Raw genomic sequence first — 17211 nt, 5'->3', positions numbered from 1 at the left:
AAGAGCCATGAAAGGACTCGCGGTCTCCAGTGTTGCGAGGGCCTCTGCCGCCTCTGAAACGGCGTCTTCCTGAAGAATTTCCCCCTCCCCTGCCTCTGGAAGGGGGATCCTCCTGCTGAGAGGGGTAAGGCTTCTGAGATCTACGGAACCACATTTTCCCTCCTCTTTTAGCCTTGGGATAAGGCCGAAAGGGAGTGGAAAATCGTGCTCCTACGGCAGTCAGAGTCTTACCCTCCTGTTCGCAGTGGGTCAGTGTGTCCTTCACATTGGGTCCAAACAGGGAGGACCCATCAAAGGGGGCGTCGGCGAAGGAAGACTTAAAGGCCTCCGCGAAATGACACAGGCAGAGCCAGGCTTGTCTCCGTAGAGCAATGCCTGTACCCGCCGCTCTACTCGCCCCTTCGGCCGCATAAGAAATGAGCCTCATGGACGAGTTTGAAATGGACGACAATGTAGCCAGCTGAGAGCCAACCGTCTGGGCCAGCTCCTCAGGCAGGTTACCCAAGAGGGTATCGGATAGTTCTTTAATCAGATCCCTCTAAAATCTAGTAAAGTGCGTAAGGTAGTTCAAGGACCTTAATGTAAAGGCCACTGAACTTAGGGTGCGCTTTCCGTACCGATCCATGCTCCTAGACTCCTTATTAGGAGGATGGACGGACGTTGAAGCCTCTGCTACATCTTGCTGGGTAGCAGATGCCACCACCAAAGCATCTACAGCCACACCTTTAGTTAGAAACTCTTTTTCAGGGGGTGCCGAGAGGAACTTATTCGGACGAGCAGGCACCGGTTCCACAGAGTCTGGGTGTTCCCACGCCCTTCGACAGATCAAATCCAAGAGCTCGTCGAAGGGCGGAGACACCCAGGAGGCGGAGGGCTGAGCCCCGAAGGCCTTAAGGAACACAGACTCATCAGCAGAAGGAGGTTTGGACTGCCAGCCTCCTCGTTGTTTAAGGGCTTCCAGGATGTCTGCAAAGGAGACATCATCCGAGGACGACTTAGGGGACCCCTCTGCATCATCGAGATCAGTGTCTGATGTAAGAGACTCATCAGGGGAGTCAACGTGCTTCCTCTTGCACGATCTTTTCCTGGGGGGTTCTTCTGAAGAGGCTTCAGAAGGACCTCCAGGAGGGGGGGAAACCCCAGTGGGGGTAACCTCAGGCCTCGGGGCTCCGCTGTCTAAGGACAGGGGGACTGCCAAAGACCCAGTCTCAGTATGCAGGGAAGGAGCTGGGGAGACCGTGGAGGTAGCCAAAGAAGATTTGGCTAACGCACTCCTCATAGCCCTGAAGGCGGGACCACCAGAATCCTGGGAGGGTCCCACCTCCGTGGCCACGACAGTGGACGGCACTCCCGCCGCCGACGCACCAAGAGGGAGACTTGGGACCGAAAACATCAATCCCAAAGCATCCCCCCAGGGCCAACGGAAGAAGTCCGTGTACTGAACTCCGACCCAAGAGCCGGAATTGGAGTAAGGGTCGGGCCCGACCCTAAAACCTCCACCGGTTCCACCAGCACCGGCTCCAACGGTGCCGAGGCTGTTGGAGGAGGAACCATAGTAGGGAGGTGGACCATCGGCTCCGAAGCCGAATGGGCTGGAGCCGAAACTAGCTTTTGGAACACCGGAGACTGGAAGAGTCTTAGGAGCACCCTGTCGATGTCCGAATCAGACATCTTGGATGATCTGGAGGATACCGACCGGGTCCGAACCGATTTCTCCATCGGCTCTAAAGGACTAGGGGACCGGCTCCGAATGGATTCTACCACTATCGGCTCCGAGGGAGATCTCAAGGCAATTTCCCTCGGTGCCGATAAGGACTTCGGCTCGAGGGAAGAGTCTGAGCCGGTAACCCTCATCGGCTCCAATATCAGTGGAGCCGATGAAGGTGACCCGCCTCTCGATGCCCCAGTCCTCGGCTCCGAAACCAGAGGAGTCGAGGCTGGAGGCATCGAAGCAGACCTTTCCGCCCTCGGCTCCGAAGTCCGTGGAGCCGATGGAGAAGTCTGCCTAGGTTTTTTGGCAGTCGGTTCCGACAGACTTGTCGGAGCCGACACTTTCTTCTTTTTTGAAGGAGAGGGAGACGAAGATAAAGCCTCCTCGAAGGATGGCTTGATTAATCCCTTAAGGATTAATTTGTTTTTCCTCTCCTGGAGGACTCTTGATGAGAAGGCGTGACACACGCTACATGATTCTTGTAGGTGCTTGGCGCCTAAACAGTAAACGCACGAGGAGTGGTCGTCCGTTATGGACATCTTAAAACCACACCTCGTGCATTTTTTAAACCGGAGGGTTTATGTTCTTTGGACATGACTAGAGAACAACACAGTTATCTAAATAACACGAAAAAATTTAGCTTAGAAGTTCAAAATATACAGTTATTTTTTTTTTTTTTTTTTTTTTTACACAAACAAATGCACAAGAAAAAAACACAGAAAGAGAGGGTCAAGACCCTCTAACTAAAACGGGTACTTGACCCACTAATAAACGCTAGCCACAAATAACGCTAGAATAGCAAAAGGGGAAGGCCCCTCTAACTAAAACGGAAACCTTCCCTTAACAAAATATAACAACTTTCTCAACAGAATCAGCAAATATACACACGTATCACAAAAATAGCTGTTAAAACAGCTTTTGGTTTGAAAACTAGGAAATTCCTGACAGGAAAGGTCTAAACAAATTAGTACTTAGCCCAGCCAAGTTGAGACCACGTCTTAGCTTGTAAGCGGCAAACGAGATCTGGGGGATTGGTGGTGGTGCATCCTGGGATAAGAAATAGCTCAGCCAATACGAGGCCTCGTTCTATAGCATAGCGTGCCGAGTCGGAGCCGAGGGATCGGCTCCGAGCCCATCAGTACAGAATGTAGGCGAGATAGGATCACATAACATCTAGACAGATAGACAAATAAATCAGATATCATACCCATTACTTTTACAGAGAGAGGGAGAAAATATTTGTCAAGTATTTTTGCTTACCCCTCCCTTTACCTTGCATTATCCTAGACATAAGCTAAGCTATTGTGTTAGGGTGTGATTTAAAACAACACTTACTTTTTACCCATTTTGCCCTTTTGCTTATTCAGTCATGCTGCTACATTATCTTGCTTGCATCTACTTCTTCCCACTGCAGGGGGACTCAAGTCAGACACAGATATTGCTACCTCTGCATATTCCCATTCTCCTTTACTTACAACATCTACTAACTTCAACAAATCCCTGTCAGCACAATTAATCCCCAGACAGCCAACAGCCTTAATCCTATGCTGCCTTGATATTTACTGCTTCTCTTAGCAATAAATGTCCTCCTTGTTTTTGGTTTTCTATGCCCCCAAAGCATAACAAAGACTAGGAAACAACAAAACTATTAAATAACTACATACTACACTTCAAACATTTCTCAAATGCATGTTAAACTCTCCTACTCAATAAAATACACATCTCCCTACTTTTTTTTCTCTTAATCAATTATACACTTCAAAATTAATTTTCTAACTTAAAAATTATTCTGGCAATGTACGCATTTTTAATTATCCACCTTTTATAATGAGTTCATTAAATTGGTGAAATATTTATTTTTATTTACTGACATTTGTTAACCAGGTAAGTCTACCTCAGCCAGGGGGCCATTTTCAGTGGAGACCCATGGAGAAAAGCTCCAGACAATTTATAATACTACAACAGATAAATATAAAAATACATAGTGGTCAGACGTACAACTACTTAACATAAGACAAGTTAACTACAATTCACAGCTCTACATTCATTAAAGCAGTGAAAATAATATTACACAAGATCACCATATATGAAAAACATGCTCAGTATTTAACCAAAAAGACAGTATTAGAATAACTTAGGAAGAATAGAAATGCATGATAGAAACAGACAGAAAAAAAAGATGATGCATTAAAAAAGAATGAAAGACGAGTAAGAAAGAAGAGTGGTCAAGTGGGGGTTTGACATACAGCACTAGGTAAAGGGGAGTATCATGGCCTAATGATATTCTAGAAAGATGACTCTACTGAGAGAAAAACAACATGTAGAAAATCTTATACCGAGGGTGTTTTACTAGACTCTTGTAAAGGTCCATGAAAGATGGTGTATGAACACATTTTAGGTTGAAAAGGACTGTTTGCCCCCCACAATTTCCCCCACAAAAACCCAAGCATACTTAAATCATACTTAACTTCTAATGACTAGCAACACAACTCCAAGCACTTACCTAGATGCAAATTGAAAAGAAAAGAATATTTGATGCTCACCTCAGCTTTCTGGATTCTCTGAGGCGCCAGAATGATGCCAGTTTTGCGTAAGCTCTGGCGCCAGGTGGTGGGCCCTAGTGGTCCAGGAAAGTGTAAAATGGGAGGGAGTACGGTTAAACAGGGCTGGAATGACGCAGCACAGAGGACAAAAAGGATAGCAAAATTTCATGAAGAGGTATACAGAAATGAGAGAAATCAGGGACAGAAAAAAAACAAATATGAATTGGATATTAAGATATGAATCAGCAAACAAGTTCAAAGGTAAACAATTTAGAGACACACAAAAGGATGACGGTATGAAAAAGGAACACCATCACAATGGGTAAAATAAGGGGCAGATTAGCAAAATGGAATAAAGGCATGGAATTGCAGAAGAAAAGGTTGAAGGTTTTCAAGTTGGGATAATAAGAGAATTAGCAAAATCATCAGGGAAGACAGACAAAAAAATGAAGAAAAACAGAGCAGTAATCCTTATTAGACTGTATGGTTATCACCAATCGTATGTTTCAGTTCCATTTCAACATCATTTTAACCTTTTTGTTAAACTACAAGCTCTAGTTTTATTATGCCACAAGCTATAGCACTCCATCTAAGGAAATACATTTACTTTTAACAAGGTGTCAGATCCTGCATTGCAGGGCAAAATAACTGCAAGTATCAACATGGCTTTTGGTGGTATGCAATATACTGCTGACATCATCCAGGACTACAATGTGTAAACTGTAACTACCTCTACTTTCCATGCTTCTAAAAGGAAGAAATAAATTAGAAAACACTGGTACCATACTGACAAGTAAACACTTGTGAAAAGAAAACTACTACTACTGAAAATGAAGCTACGGGAGTGTTGTAGTCATATGACTCCGTATGAACAGGGTTCCTCTCCAGTCTAGATGCAACTTACAACCTGATGGGTAATGCAGCAATTGGTTTCCCTACAGTAATTAACAAACATATTCACATCCCAGGTTGCCCTAGTTTGAATGCACAAGAAAAAAATGCAAAGTATATCTGCAAGAACAAAATAGGTCACTCGAGTTTAGGCAACTTCAAATACCTAAGAAAAATTAAAACAGACTTCCACACCCGATACAAAATTTAACTGCCATTAATTACATTTGCAAAACAACATTTAACATAAAAGACTGCAAGTAATGTGTATAGTGTAGTGTAGTGTGGAATATGATGGCCAACTGTGCTGTGCCTTAACAATCACTACCACTTAAAACTGCCAGAGGCAAAATAATTGCTCTTGTTGCACCTGTCACAAATACACATGGCTTTGACTACACTAGCCCATTCTAAAAGAATTCCTTACCTTCTGGTTTGCTGCAGCAGGCATACTGACAGATGATGGAGGGACTGTCACTGCACCATTCAACTTGCCAGTGTCGTTCACAACGGGCTTCGCTGTGGACTCTGTTCAGTAATAAACTGCAGTTACTCAGCTCAATACATTTTTATTACAACACATTAAAAATAACTAGGTTACACAACAACAAAAAGAATTAAAAGGTAAAAAAAAATTCACTTGACAAACCATGGGGCAAAAATGATAAATCCCACATAAGTTTGCTGATCAAATATTTTGACTGTTCCTTCTGCATATGCTTTAATTACATTTTACTCTGATGCATTATGCATCTGCAGTTCTAGACAAACACTTTGGTATGTTTAATGTGCTTTCATGACCAAGGCTAGCAAACTCTAAAGCACATGTACTCTGCGTAAGATTTCATATGAGAATGTGGCTCAAAGTTCATGCAAGAAGGAAAGTATTCAAAATTAAATAGGAAAAAAAAACATTTAAAATGATTCATATTTTTCATGGGGATATTAACAACCCCCACATGCAACCAATTCTGAGGCTCAGCAATCAGTAAACAGTACAAAACATTGTCTTTTTGTGCCTATTTTTTTCCTCTCTCACCTAAAAAAAATTAGGCATCCTGACTGTTCCTTTGCATGGCTACCTAGTCTCTCAATGACACGTCAGCACACACTTATTTTCGGTTACCACTCATGCATATTAATGGTCTCCATCTCATGACAGCTAAACTAAATCTGTTCTATGTTATTTCCACTCTTCAGTTTGAACTGGCAGTTCTCTGCAACTCTTTTTGCTGCTTTCTAGCTGACATGAGGCTTTTCACCAAACCTTTGTAAAAAATGCATAATCCACACAAATAAGTAAAAATAAAAAACTTTTTACACAAGAGACTGCACCTTCCACATCCACTGGTAACTCAAATAATCAAATACAAGGCTGAGACAACTCAGAAAAGGAACCTGCAGCAATTCCTACTTCTAAAATCAATATAAAAAGTTATGTTCTTACCATAATGTTCCATCAGTGTTGTCGATCTTCATTCATTTCTGACTGATGGGTTTGGTTCTGAATCCTCGGAACAGACTGAGCCATTATACAAAGCTTGCACCAGGCAAAAACTCTCAAGCTAAGGCTCTACCCAGACTGCCTCTCTCTTCCTATTACCTATCATTAAGAAACATGGAAGCTCTGTCGCAGGAAGAACCATATAACAAAGCCAGGACTAGATCTGAATCTCCTGTAGTCTCTAGGAGGGGCAGTAGGGTGGAATGTCAAGAATGAATGAAGATCGACAACACAGATGGAACATTACGGTAAGAACATAACTTCTTTATCTGATGTTGTCGATCTTCATTCACTCTTGACTGATGAGACAGAGTCCCAAGACACTTTAGATCCTGGGCATCCCTAAGGAAGGATATTCCTGAGCACCACGGAGCCAAAGGACGCTCCTCCCCTGGAGATCATGTCTAATCTATAATGAGCAGGTATATGAGGGGTAGCCCAAGTTGAAGCTGCGCATATGTCTTCCATAGAAGCTCTGGAATGGAAGACCACTAAAGTGGAAACATCTTGTTGAATGAGCTCTATCTTTTCACGGTGGTTTGAGTTTATTCGGATTCTATATAAAGGTAATGCAGTCTCCTGACCATTTCAATAAGGTTACCTTTGAAACAGGTTTTCTTAATCTGGTACCTGAAAAGCATAGAAATAGTTGGTCCAACTTTCTAGAGGCCTTTGTTCTGTCTAAGTAGAAATGCAACTGCCTGTGGATGTCCTAAATATGCAAGCAGTACTCTCCTTTGTTTGAAAAATTTAGAAAGAAAACTTGTAAATCTATGGTCTGGTTGATATTGGACTCTTGACACCACTTTAGGAAGGAAGGAGGGATTGGTTCTGAGTGATGCTCTTTCTTTGTGGAAGACAATATATGGATGCTTCACTCACAGTCTGTAACTACTAGGAAGAGGGTCTTCCAAAATAAAAACTTGAGGTCACAAATGGCTGCTGGCTCAAACGGCTGATGAACCACACATTGCAAGACTACGGTCAAATCCCAAGGCGCTATTGGATCTTTGAAACGTGACTTCAAATGTTGAGTGCCCTTAAGAAAAACTTTGCAAAGATGGTGAGACATCAATGAATGAACATTAAAACCGTTATGGAAATTCGAAACAGCAGCTAAATGAACTTTAATGGCAGACATTGAGGCTCCAAACTGAAATAAGGTGGTTGAGTATATTCCAGGACCTTATCGACTCGAAACAAGAAAGGATCAAAGCCATTTGTATCTGACCAACTAGAGAAACTTTTCCATTTGCTAAGGTAAATTTTTCTCGTGGAAGGTTTAAGAGAAGCCAGAAGTATCTTTTGCACTGGGCAGGACAAATTGTTTTTCCTGGCAATTACTGGAAGTGGAGAAACCAAGCTGTCAGCTTGAGATGTTGAAGCCTGGGATGCACCAAGTCCTGAGGGTGAAGTAACAGATCCAGAGTCCACGGGTGGTGAAACAGGTGAGGCCAGAAAAAGGGAAGAAGTAAAGTTGTGTGCACTTACCATAAATGTAGATGTTCGAGTGTATTCACTGTTGCAGTCATTACATTTGGGTTATCTGCTTGCAGGTAGCCCTCAGTCGGCCTGATTAACAAAGTCTTGGGTCCTGCGTTGGTTGCTGTCCCTTCTTCCATGACGTCAGGTGTGTAAAACTTTCCCTGGAACGCTAATTCCACCTAAAACGCGGCTTCTCAGCGCTTCTGTGGATCCCTAGTGATATCTACATTGCTTACTGTACTTATTTCCCTGTTTCATTTGAAAGAAAGTTACTGTTTGTCGTTTTTGCACTTAAGTTACCTGTAACACATTGCACTTAAGTTACCTGGCACTTGCTCACTAAAGCAATTATATAAGTCAGCACTAAAAATTAAAAGCACTACATCCTCACTCCCCATTGGCCCTTGTTTTCAATTATAAAGGAATTCCCAATATTATTCTAGCATGTCCAAAGGTCAGTTGTCAATCTCCTCTCCGGTCCAGCTGGTGAACATGGGAATCTTGAGGCAATGTTACAACTGCCTCATGTACACAGACAACCCTCTCCTCCTCCCAACAAATTCCAACACATGTGAGAGATGCAACCATATAGCCAAACTGGAGGCTAAGCTCTCTCAACTCAGTACTGGCATAACCAGTCAGGAGGAGAAGGAAACCACACTCACTACAATTCCAGTCTCACAAAGACCTACCACGACAGCAAACCAAACACATAATCACACAAAAACATACTCGGAGGCTCTAAATAAAGATCTACCTAAGCAGCAGAGCCCTCCAAAGCAGACACCAAGCAACTGCTACCCCAAAACAAAACACATGCAACACATATCTCACAAAGCCAGTGTGCCGAACAGTCACAGCCCTTAAGGCTAAACAACACACCTGATACACTTGTAATAGGTGACTCTATCGTCAGGCACACTGACGTCCCGCTCACCAGGCTGAACAAGGAGAAGGTCACGGTGATCATAGGTCCCCAATATCTTTATTTATGAGGTCCATGATGATCCTTTCCATAGCTTTGCAGACCAAGCTAGTCAGGCTTATGGGGCAATAGTTTCCAGGATCCGTTGAGGCACCACCTTTGTGGAGAGGGACCACTGTTGCTGTACGCCACTCTTTGGGTACATATCCTGTAGTAAGGCTGAGAATGAACAGTAGTTTTATGTTTGGGTTTAGCTCTTCTTGGAGTTCATGTAGGACGCAGCCTGGGACACCGTCTGGTCCCATTGATGCTGTGTTTTTTGCTTTGGAGAGGGCGGCTTCCACCTGAGCATCTGAGATGTCAGGGGGGCAGCACTCTGCTGGGATAGATATTTGCCCTTTTGGTGGGGGGGAGGGGGGGAGAAGTTTGCGCTGAACCGGTCAGCTAGGATGTTGGCAATGTCTGTGGGTTCGGTGTATTTTTTGTCATTTTGGACTAACTCTGAGCATATCTGGGAATTCCCACCCAGGTTCCTAACATAACTAAAGAAAGCCTTGTGATTATCCTTAGTGTCCTGGGCAATTTTTCTCTCGAAGCTGGCCTTTGACGATTTTATGAGTGCCCTTAGTTTTTTGCTAATACTGATCAGAGATGCCTTCCCTTTTTGGGATTTTGCTCTATCATGTAGTAGCTTCCTCCTTCTATTGTATAGTTTGTTTATGGCTGGGTTCCACCAGACAGGTCGTCTGCCTTTGGAGGATTGGGTCTTGGTTTTATTTGGGATTGCATGATCCATGCATTCCTGAAGGTGTTCATAGAATGCATTTATAAAGGATTCTGCGGTCTGGGACGTATTTTCCACAGGCCCAGGAGCTTTGAAGGATTCCACCTCGGTTTTGAGGAGTGTGAAATTTGCTTTAGAGAAGTTTTTCACTGTGGTTTTCTGGGCAGAGGGTGGGGTCGGGATGTGAATATCCAGTGAGATCAGTTTATGGTCTGATCTTACCAGTGAGGGATACACTTCTGGTCTGGAGCATAGAGTCCCCATGTTGGTGATGATCAGGTCCAGTATGTTTTCCCCTCTTGTGGGAGTGGTAACAAGTTGTTCCATAGCATTTGAGTTTATGAATTCTAGGAACCTTTGGGCAAGGGTGTTGGAGCTAGAGTAATGCTCCCAATCTATGTTTGGGTAGTTGAAGTCGCCCAATATAATGGTGTTCGGAGAAACCTTCATATTTTCCAGTGTACTCAGGAAGGCCGAGTGGGGTTCCTGGGTTTGGGAGGGTGGTCTGTAGCAGCCTATAAACTGGAAGGCAGTTTTACCCACTGTTAGTTGCACATGGATAGTCTCTGATGCTTCGTGTTTTGCCACCAACCTGGAGGTGTGGGTATCTTTGATGAATATCGATACTCCCCCTCCTTTTGTGGTTCGGTCCAAGTTTTGGGGCCGAAAAGCATGGTATGAGGTATAACCTGATAGTGCTGGGGTGCTCTTGGGAGTCCTGAACCAGGTTTCTGTTACTGCACAGATATCGATGTTCTCCATGCTAAGGAGAGTTTCGAGTGTGTGCATCTTGAGGTTTAGACTTCTGGCGTTGAGTAGCATTACTCTTAGTTTCTTATCCCTTGTGATACCTATGGTGGTGGGTTTGTCTTTTGAGCCTTGCCTAAAAAAGGCACTATGGGGTAGCAAGAGCCTTTGCCAATATCCAAAGCCCAGGGTGACAGGTGCAAGCCGTCCCTAGCAAAGCATCGTGGCTTGTCGTGCATATCATCCCAAGCTGACAGGCATTGGATCCCCTTTGAATGACACCAATACTTAAGCCAATTGTTGAAATTGATCATCTTGTCTTCATATTGTGGCATCATTCTTGGTGAGGGTAAGATGCTACTCAAGGTCAGGGTCATACCAGCCTGGGCTACATGCTCAGAGAGCTCCTCTATATCTCTTTTCATGTAGTCCAGGGAGGTACGTCTCAGGTCATTCACACCAGCATGGACAATGACTGAGTCATATTTGTACTTGCCTTGGAGTGACCTGAGTGCTTGTGTTATGTGGCGTATCCTAGCGCCAGACAGGCTGCTCACCGTGACCTTCTTGTTCAGCCTGGTGAGCGGGACGTCAGTGTGCCTGACGATAAAGTCACCTATTACAAGTGTATCAGGTGTGTTGTTTAGCCTTAAGGGCTGTGACTGTTCGGCACACTGGCTTTGTGAGATATGTGTTGCATGTGTTTTGTTTTGGGGTAGCGGTTGCTTGGGTGTCTGCTTTGGAGGTCTCTGCTGCTTAGGCAGATCTTTATTTAGAGCCTCAGTATGTTTTGTGTGATTATGTGTTTGGTTTGCTGTCGTGGTAGGTCTATGTGAGACTGGAATTGTAGTGAGTGTGGTTTCCTTCTCCTCCTGACTGGTTATGCCAGTACTGAGTTGAGAGAGCTTAGCCTCCAATTTGGCTATATGGTTGCATCTCTCGTGTGTTGGAATTTGTTGGGAGGAGGAGAGGGTTGTCTGTGTACATGAGGCAGTTGTAACATTGCCTCAAGATTCCCATATTCACCAGCTGGACCGGAGAGGAGATTGACAACTGACCTTTGGACATGCTAGAATAATATTGGGAATTCCTTTATAATTGAAAACAAGGGCTAATGGGGAGCGAGGGTGTAGTGCTTTTAATTTTTAGTGCTGACTTATAATTGCTTTAGTGAGCAAGTGCCAGGTAACAAGTGCAATGTGTTACAGGTAACTTAAATGCAAAAACGACAAACAGTAACTTTCTTTCAAGCGAAGCAAGGAAATAAGTACAGTAAGCAATGCAGATATCACAAGGGATCCACAGAAGCACTGAGAAGCCGCGTTTTAGGTGGAATTAGCATTCCAGGGAAATAACAAGCATACAAACAAAGCTAGATTCAGCAGGCCTGGATCTAGTCTATGCTACAGCAAACAAGGTGTACCAATTTCAGTAAGATACAGTTCAAATATTCAGGCACTATAAACCTTTAACCAGAAATTCCCAGCTCAGAAGGGCAGAGTCCAGCCTCTCCTCCCACAAGAGTGCAGACCACAAACCTTCCTAATGTAAAATAACTGGCCTGAAGCCCAAGTGCTTAAACCAGAGCTAATACACTTTAAGAATAACAGACACTGAGCTCTCAATCAGCAGTTCCCAACTTAGAAGGATGAAAGCTAGCTGTCCTGCCACCACAGTGCATGCCACAAACCTTCCTAATGTAGAACAACTGGTCTGAAGCCCAAGTGCTTAATCCAAAAGACTTAGAATGATAGCTACACTTTAACCAAGTTACTACCAAGCAGTAATAAATACAACTGAATAATTTAAATAATGCCTGGATTAGTGCTCAAGTTACAGAAACAAAGCTAGATTCAGCAGGCCTGGATCTAGTCTATGCTACAGCAAACAAGGTATACCAATTTCAGTAAGAAGAAATTCAGATATGCATGCACTATAAGCCTTCAACCAGAAATTCCCAGCTCAGAACGGCAGAGTCCAGCCTCTCCTCCCACAAGAGTGCAGACCACGAACCCTCTTAATGTAAAATAACTGGCCTGAAAGCCCAAGTGCTTAAACCAGAATTAATATACTTTTAGAATAACAGACACTGAGCCCTCAAATCAGCAGTTCCCAACTTAGAAGGATGTAAGCTACCTGTTCTGCCACTACAGTGCAGACCACAAACCCTCCCAATGTAAAACAACTGGTCTGAAGCCCAAGTGTTTAAACTAAAAGGCTTAGAATGAGTTACACCAAGCAGTAATAAATACAATTGAGAACTTTTACGATGACGCAAAAGCAAAATAAAGTAGGAAGAAACACAAGTACAGTAAAAGCAGAAGAATTTTTTTTTTTTTTTTTTGTTAGAAAAGTAGCAAAAGCAGTAGTAAATACAATTCTCATGCAGTGCAAGCTGGCACACTTGAATATGTAGCAATATTAGTCCACACACAGTTTGAAAAAAATGTAATTAAATTAAAAAGGACTAAAAGCAAGTGCAGAAAGGGTTCATTAGGTAGAATGCGGTAAAGAGATGTCCTGGGGGAGTGTCTTAGATCAAATCTACAGTGGGGCAGGCACTGCAAAAGCCACCAAATTTAAACTACAACCAAGAATAGGGAGGGGGGTTGGGGAAACAGTTTCAACACAGATGTAAGGAATGTGCAAATTATAAAAAAATATATATACTGTTTTCTATATATTTGCAGAGCAGTAAGACACAGATATCAAGCAGACAATTTAGCTCTATAATACAGAATAACACAGAAAATATACTCAGCTCTATATACTTGAAGATAGTTCTGTAAGGCTGTCTCTCAAACTAAAGTTCCAGTTAAGGTTCCAGCATTAGGAGCAGCTATGAGGCCATGCAGGACTGCAGTGGCGAAGCCTGCCCTGAATTTAGAGTAGAGTGGTAAATGACAGTGCTTTGTAAAGGTGTGCACTGAACTCCAGGTAACAGCCTCTAAAATGTCTTTGGTTGGTACTCCCCTGAGGAAAGCTGCTGAAGTGGCTGTAGCTCTTGGTTGAATGTGGCCTGATGCCCTTGGGCACTGGCTTGCCATGTTGTGAATAGCAGAAAAGAATGCAGTGGCCTATCCACTTTGAAATAGCCTTTCCTTGTAATCCTGCAGCATAGTTGCTCAGTCTTTCTGAAAGCTTTGGTTCTGTTCAAACAGAAGTGTAGCTGCCTGTGCATGCCCAAAGGATGCAGAATTCTTTCCCCCTTATTCTGTGGGTTTGGATAAAAAGTAGGCAGATGGATAGTTTGGTTAAAGGCCACACTGGACACTACCTTAGGTATAAATGTAGGGTTTGTCCTCAGAGAAACCCTGTCTGGATAAAAAATGATAAAAGGTTCCACAGCCATGAGTGCCTCTAGCTCTGAGACTCTTCTTGCAGAGGTTATTGCTAGGAGCACAGCTGTTTTCCAAGATAAAAACTTTATATCAGCTGTAGCGGCTGGCTCAATCAGAGGCAGAGTGAGTTTTTCCAAAATATAATTGAGGTCCCATGCAGGTATTGGTGATCTCCTTGGAGGCCTTAAGTTTTTGGCTCCTCTGAGGTATTGCCTTAAAGGATGAGAAAAGATTGGTGGCTCTGTGCTGTAATGAGCCAAAATGGCAGAGGCATGAATTTTAATTGATGAAAAGGATAGGCCTTTGTCCAGCATCTCAGTTAAGTATTGCAAATTCTGAGGAATGTTTGGTACTGCTGTGTCAATTCCTTGTGCCTGGTTCCAGGCACAGAATCTCTTCCATTTTCCAGCATAGGATTTTCTAGTACTAGGCCTCCTGGCCTCCAAAATGACATCCATCACCGCTTTAGTGAGAGGTGTGTTTTGTATGACTACATTATCCGCCATGCTGCCAGATTTAAGGTCTTGAATTGGCTGTGCAGGATCTGATTGTTTTGTTGGGACAGTAGGTGAGGTATTTGAGGTAAGGTCCAGGCTGGGCATTGAGACAAGTTCCTTAGGATTGGATACCAGTACTGGGGGGGGGCAGTCTGGGGCAATCAGTATCATCTTTGGCTTCTCTTGTCTGACCCTTAGGAGTACCCTTGGGGAAAAGAGGCAGGGGAGGAAAGACATATACTGTTAAGTTTTTCCAGCTGAAAGATAGGGCATCCACTTTCCATGCTTGTCTGTGATAAGTCCTTGTGCAGAATCTCTTTAGTTGGCAGTTGTGAGGAGAGGCAAATAGGTCTATGTCCGGGCATCCCCATTTCCTTGTTATGTTGAAGACTTGTGGATCCAATTTCCACTCATGGGGATCCATGAGGTTTCTACTTAGTTCGTCTGCCAGAGTATCTTTCCTGGCAGGAATTGTGCCTGCAGATGTCAATGCTGTGTCCCACAAAGTCATGGCTAGTCTGCAGAGGGTGGTAAGAATGAGTGCCTCCCTGCTTGTTTATGTACCACATGACTGCGGTACTGTCTGTCTATCAGTAGTTGTCCCGGATAAAGTAGGTCCTTGAAGGCTGTCAGGGCATTCTGAACAGCTAGCATCTCTTTTTGATTGATATGTAGATGCATTTGGTTATCTTCCTGCCATGTGCACCCCCCAGGCATAATCTGATGCATCCATTGTCAATGTCTGCCTGGCTGGGGGTAAGGTGAATGGCTGTCCCTTGTTCTGGTGACAAGCCTTTGCCCACCATCGAAACTCCTGTTCACAAGAAATACAATTAACTTTTTCTGACATCGGTCTGGAGCAAGAAAAAAGTTTTCCCCAATGGGGTACTTAGCTTTTTAAGTGGACTTCGGATCTGAAATTCGAACACGAAAATCTCAGGAGTCGGCCGACCGGCACTTGCGAACTGCTTCTGCTTCGGGCACCGCGCGGCAAGAAAGACCGAAGAAAATGGCGTTGGCTGCATCTTTTATACCCCTGGCGCACTGACGTCAGGGAAGACGCGACAGCAACCGACGCCGGACCTAGACTTTGGAATTCAGGCCGACTGAAGGTAGCCTGCCAGCAGGATAACCCAAGTGTAATGACTGCAACAGTGAAACACTAAGAACATCTAATAGTGCATGTAGCCTGCTTTGAAGCGTAGGTATCTTCTGCAAGATTCCCTGATTGGGATGTGCAGGTATGCTTCTTTTAAAACTAGTGTTACCAACCAGGCATCTTTGCCTAGCATAGGAAGTAACTGGTGAAGAGTCAGCATCTTGATTTTTGGAATCTCCAAAAAGGTGTTTAGAGTAGACAGGTCCAGGATAGGACGCCATGAATTTTCTTTTCTGGGTACCAGGAAAAGTCTCTAGTAGAAACCTTGTCCCTTTTCCTCTTCTGGTACCAGTTGAATAACCCCCATGCTTAAGAGAGAAAGTACTTGATGTTAAGTTGTCATCTCGCCTTCATTCTTGCTGGATGGGTTCGGAGCCGACCTCGGCTCCGACTCGGCCACTCTAAAAGCTCGAGAGTTTGGTTCCACCGGCTCGAGGCTCCCCTTATATCCCACAATGCTAGGTGGTATTACCTCAGATCTCATTTGCCGCTACAGCGATCGAGGTGTGTTGTTTTCTACCGGCTTCAGGTCAGTTCATTAGATCAGTCTAATAGTTAATTTAAACCCCTTTAACTTAGTTTTTTTTCTCATTATTCCCTTAGTTTAGTGGATTTTGATCCTTTTCTACCCTTTTATCCACCCTTTTTACCACAAGAACTTATAAGTTCTTTCCTTAGGCCTTCGGGCCCTTCCATCCCTAATAGTGGAGTGTATGTGCCTTTTTGTAGGGATATATAAAAACTAAACTAACTAAACTTATTAGTTTTAACTTAGTTTAAACTTTACTTACTGATAGTGTAATCGGTGTGTTTGTGTTTTTGTGTGGTGGTTACACTTTTCTGTTCCTTGAAAATGTCCAAGGATTCAAAGGTCTCAGGCTTCAAGAAGTGTGACTCGTGCTGTCAGAAAATGTCTCTGACAGACGGTCACACTTCTTGTGTTTACTGCCTGGGACCTTTACACCTGCAGGACTCTTGTGCTGTTTGCCATGGCTTCAGCCCTAGAGTCCTGCAGGAAAGAAAAAATAAACTTATTTTAAGAGGTTTGCTTAAGCCTGAGGGTTCCCTTACTGTTACTTCGGGCAAACCCTCTAAGGCTTCTAGGTCCTCAACTCCAGCTTCTGAGTCGAGGCCTAAGGCTTCGAAACCTCCTGCTACATCGGCTCCGGCTGAAGCCGATGAGTCTCAGACTGCAGCTTCTGTGGTTTCCTCAGCTCCGGCTGGAGCCGAGGCATTGGAAATTCCTGTCTCGGCTCCGATCAGACCATCGGAGCCGACATCTAGAAAGAGGTCTAGGTCACCGTCCCTTGGCTCCGTTCATTCGGCTCCAGCATCTCCCTTGCTGTCTGAACGGAGCCATAGATCTCACTCCTCTAGGTCATCAAGGCTTTCGGATCATGACCTTCAGAGGGTAGTGAGTCGACTTCTTAAGTCCGAGGCACTGGCCCAAATGCTTCAGAGCCCGACTCATCAGTCGATGCTTGACCCTGTTCCTCAAAATGTTCCTCCTCCGACTCCTTTGAGCTCGGGCGGCTGAACCGAGACTGTGGTAGCGTCGGAGCCGATACAAATGTCTTCGGCTCCGTCGTCGGCTCCGATTTCTTCCTTGGAAGAATCTCGGCGC

The 17211-nt window shown here is 44.1% G+C and overlaps 1 protein-coding gene across 1 annotated transcript in view; it reads right to left on the bottom strand.

Annotated features, from left to right (window-relative positions):
- PPP1R12C (protein phosphatase 1 regulatory subunit 12C) overlaps window positions 1–17211 on the bottom strand; it is a gene marked incomplete in the record, with an annotated part of 1670410 nt that overhangs the window by 1129963 nt on the left and 523236 nt on the right. The window contains 1 exon segment of the mRNA XM_044059211.1: window positions 5573–5673. Coding sequence (XP_043915146.1) covers window positions 5573–5673 — 101 coding nt within the window.

The sequence above is a fragment of the Protopterus annectens genome, chromosome 17.part0 (assembly GCF_019279795.1).
Source record: "Protopterus annectens isolate FY-2018-M chromosome 17.part0, PAN1.0, whole genome shotgun sequence".
In the NCBI taxonomy this organism is placed as follows: domain Eukaryota; kingdom Metazoa; phylum Chordata; order Ceratodontiformes; family Protopteridae; genus Protopterus; species Protopterus annectens.
This window is presented reverse-complemented; position numbering and strand designations above follow the sequence as displayed.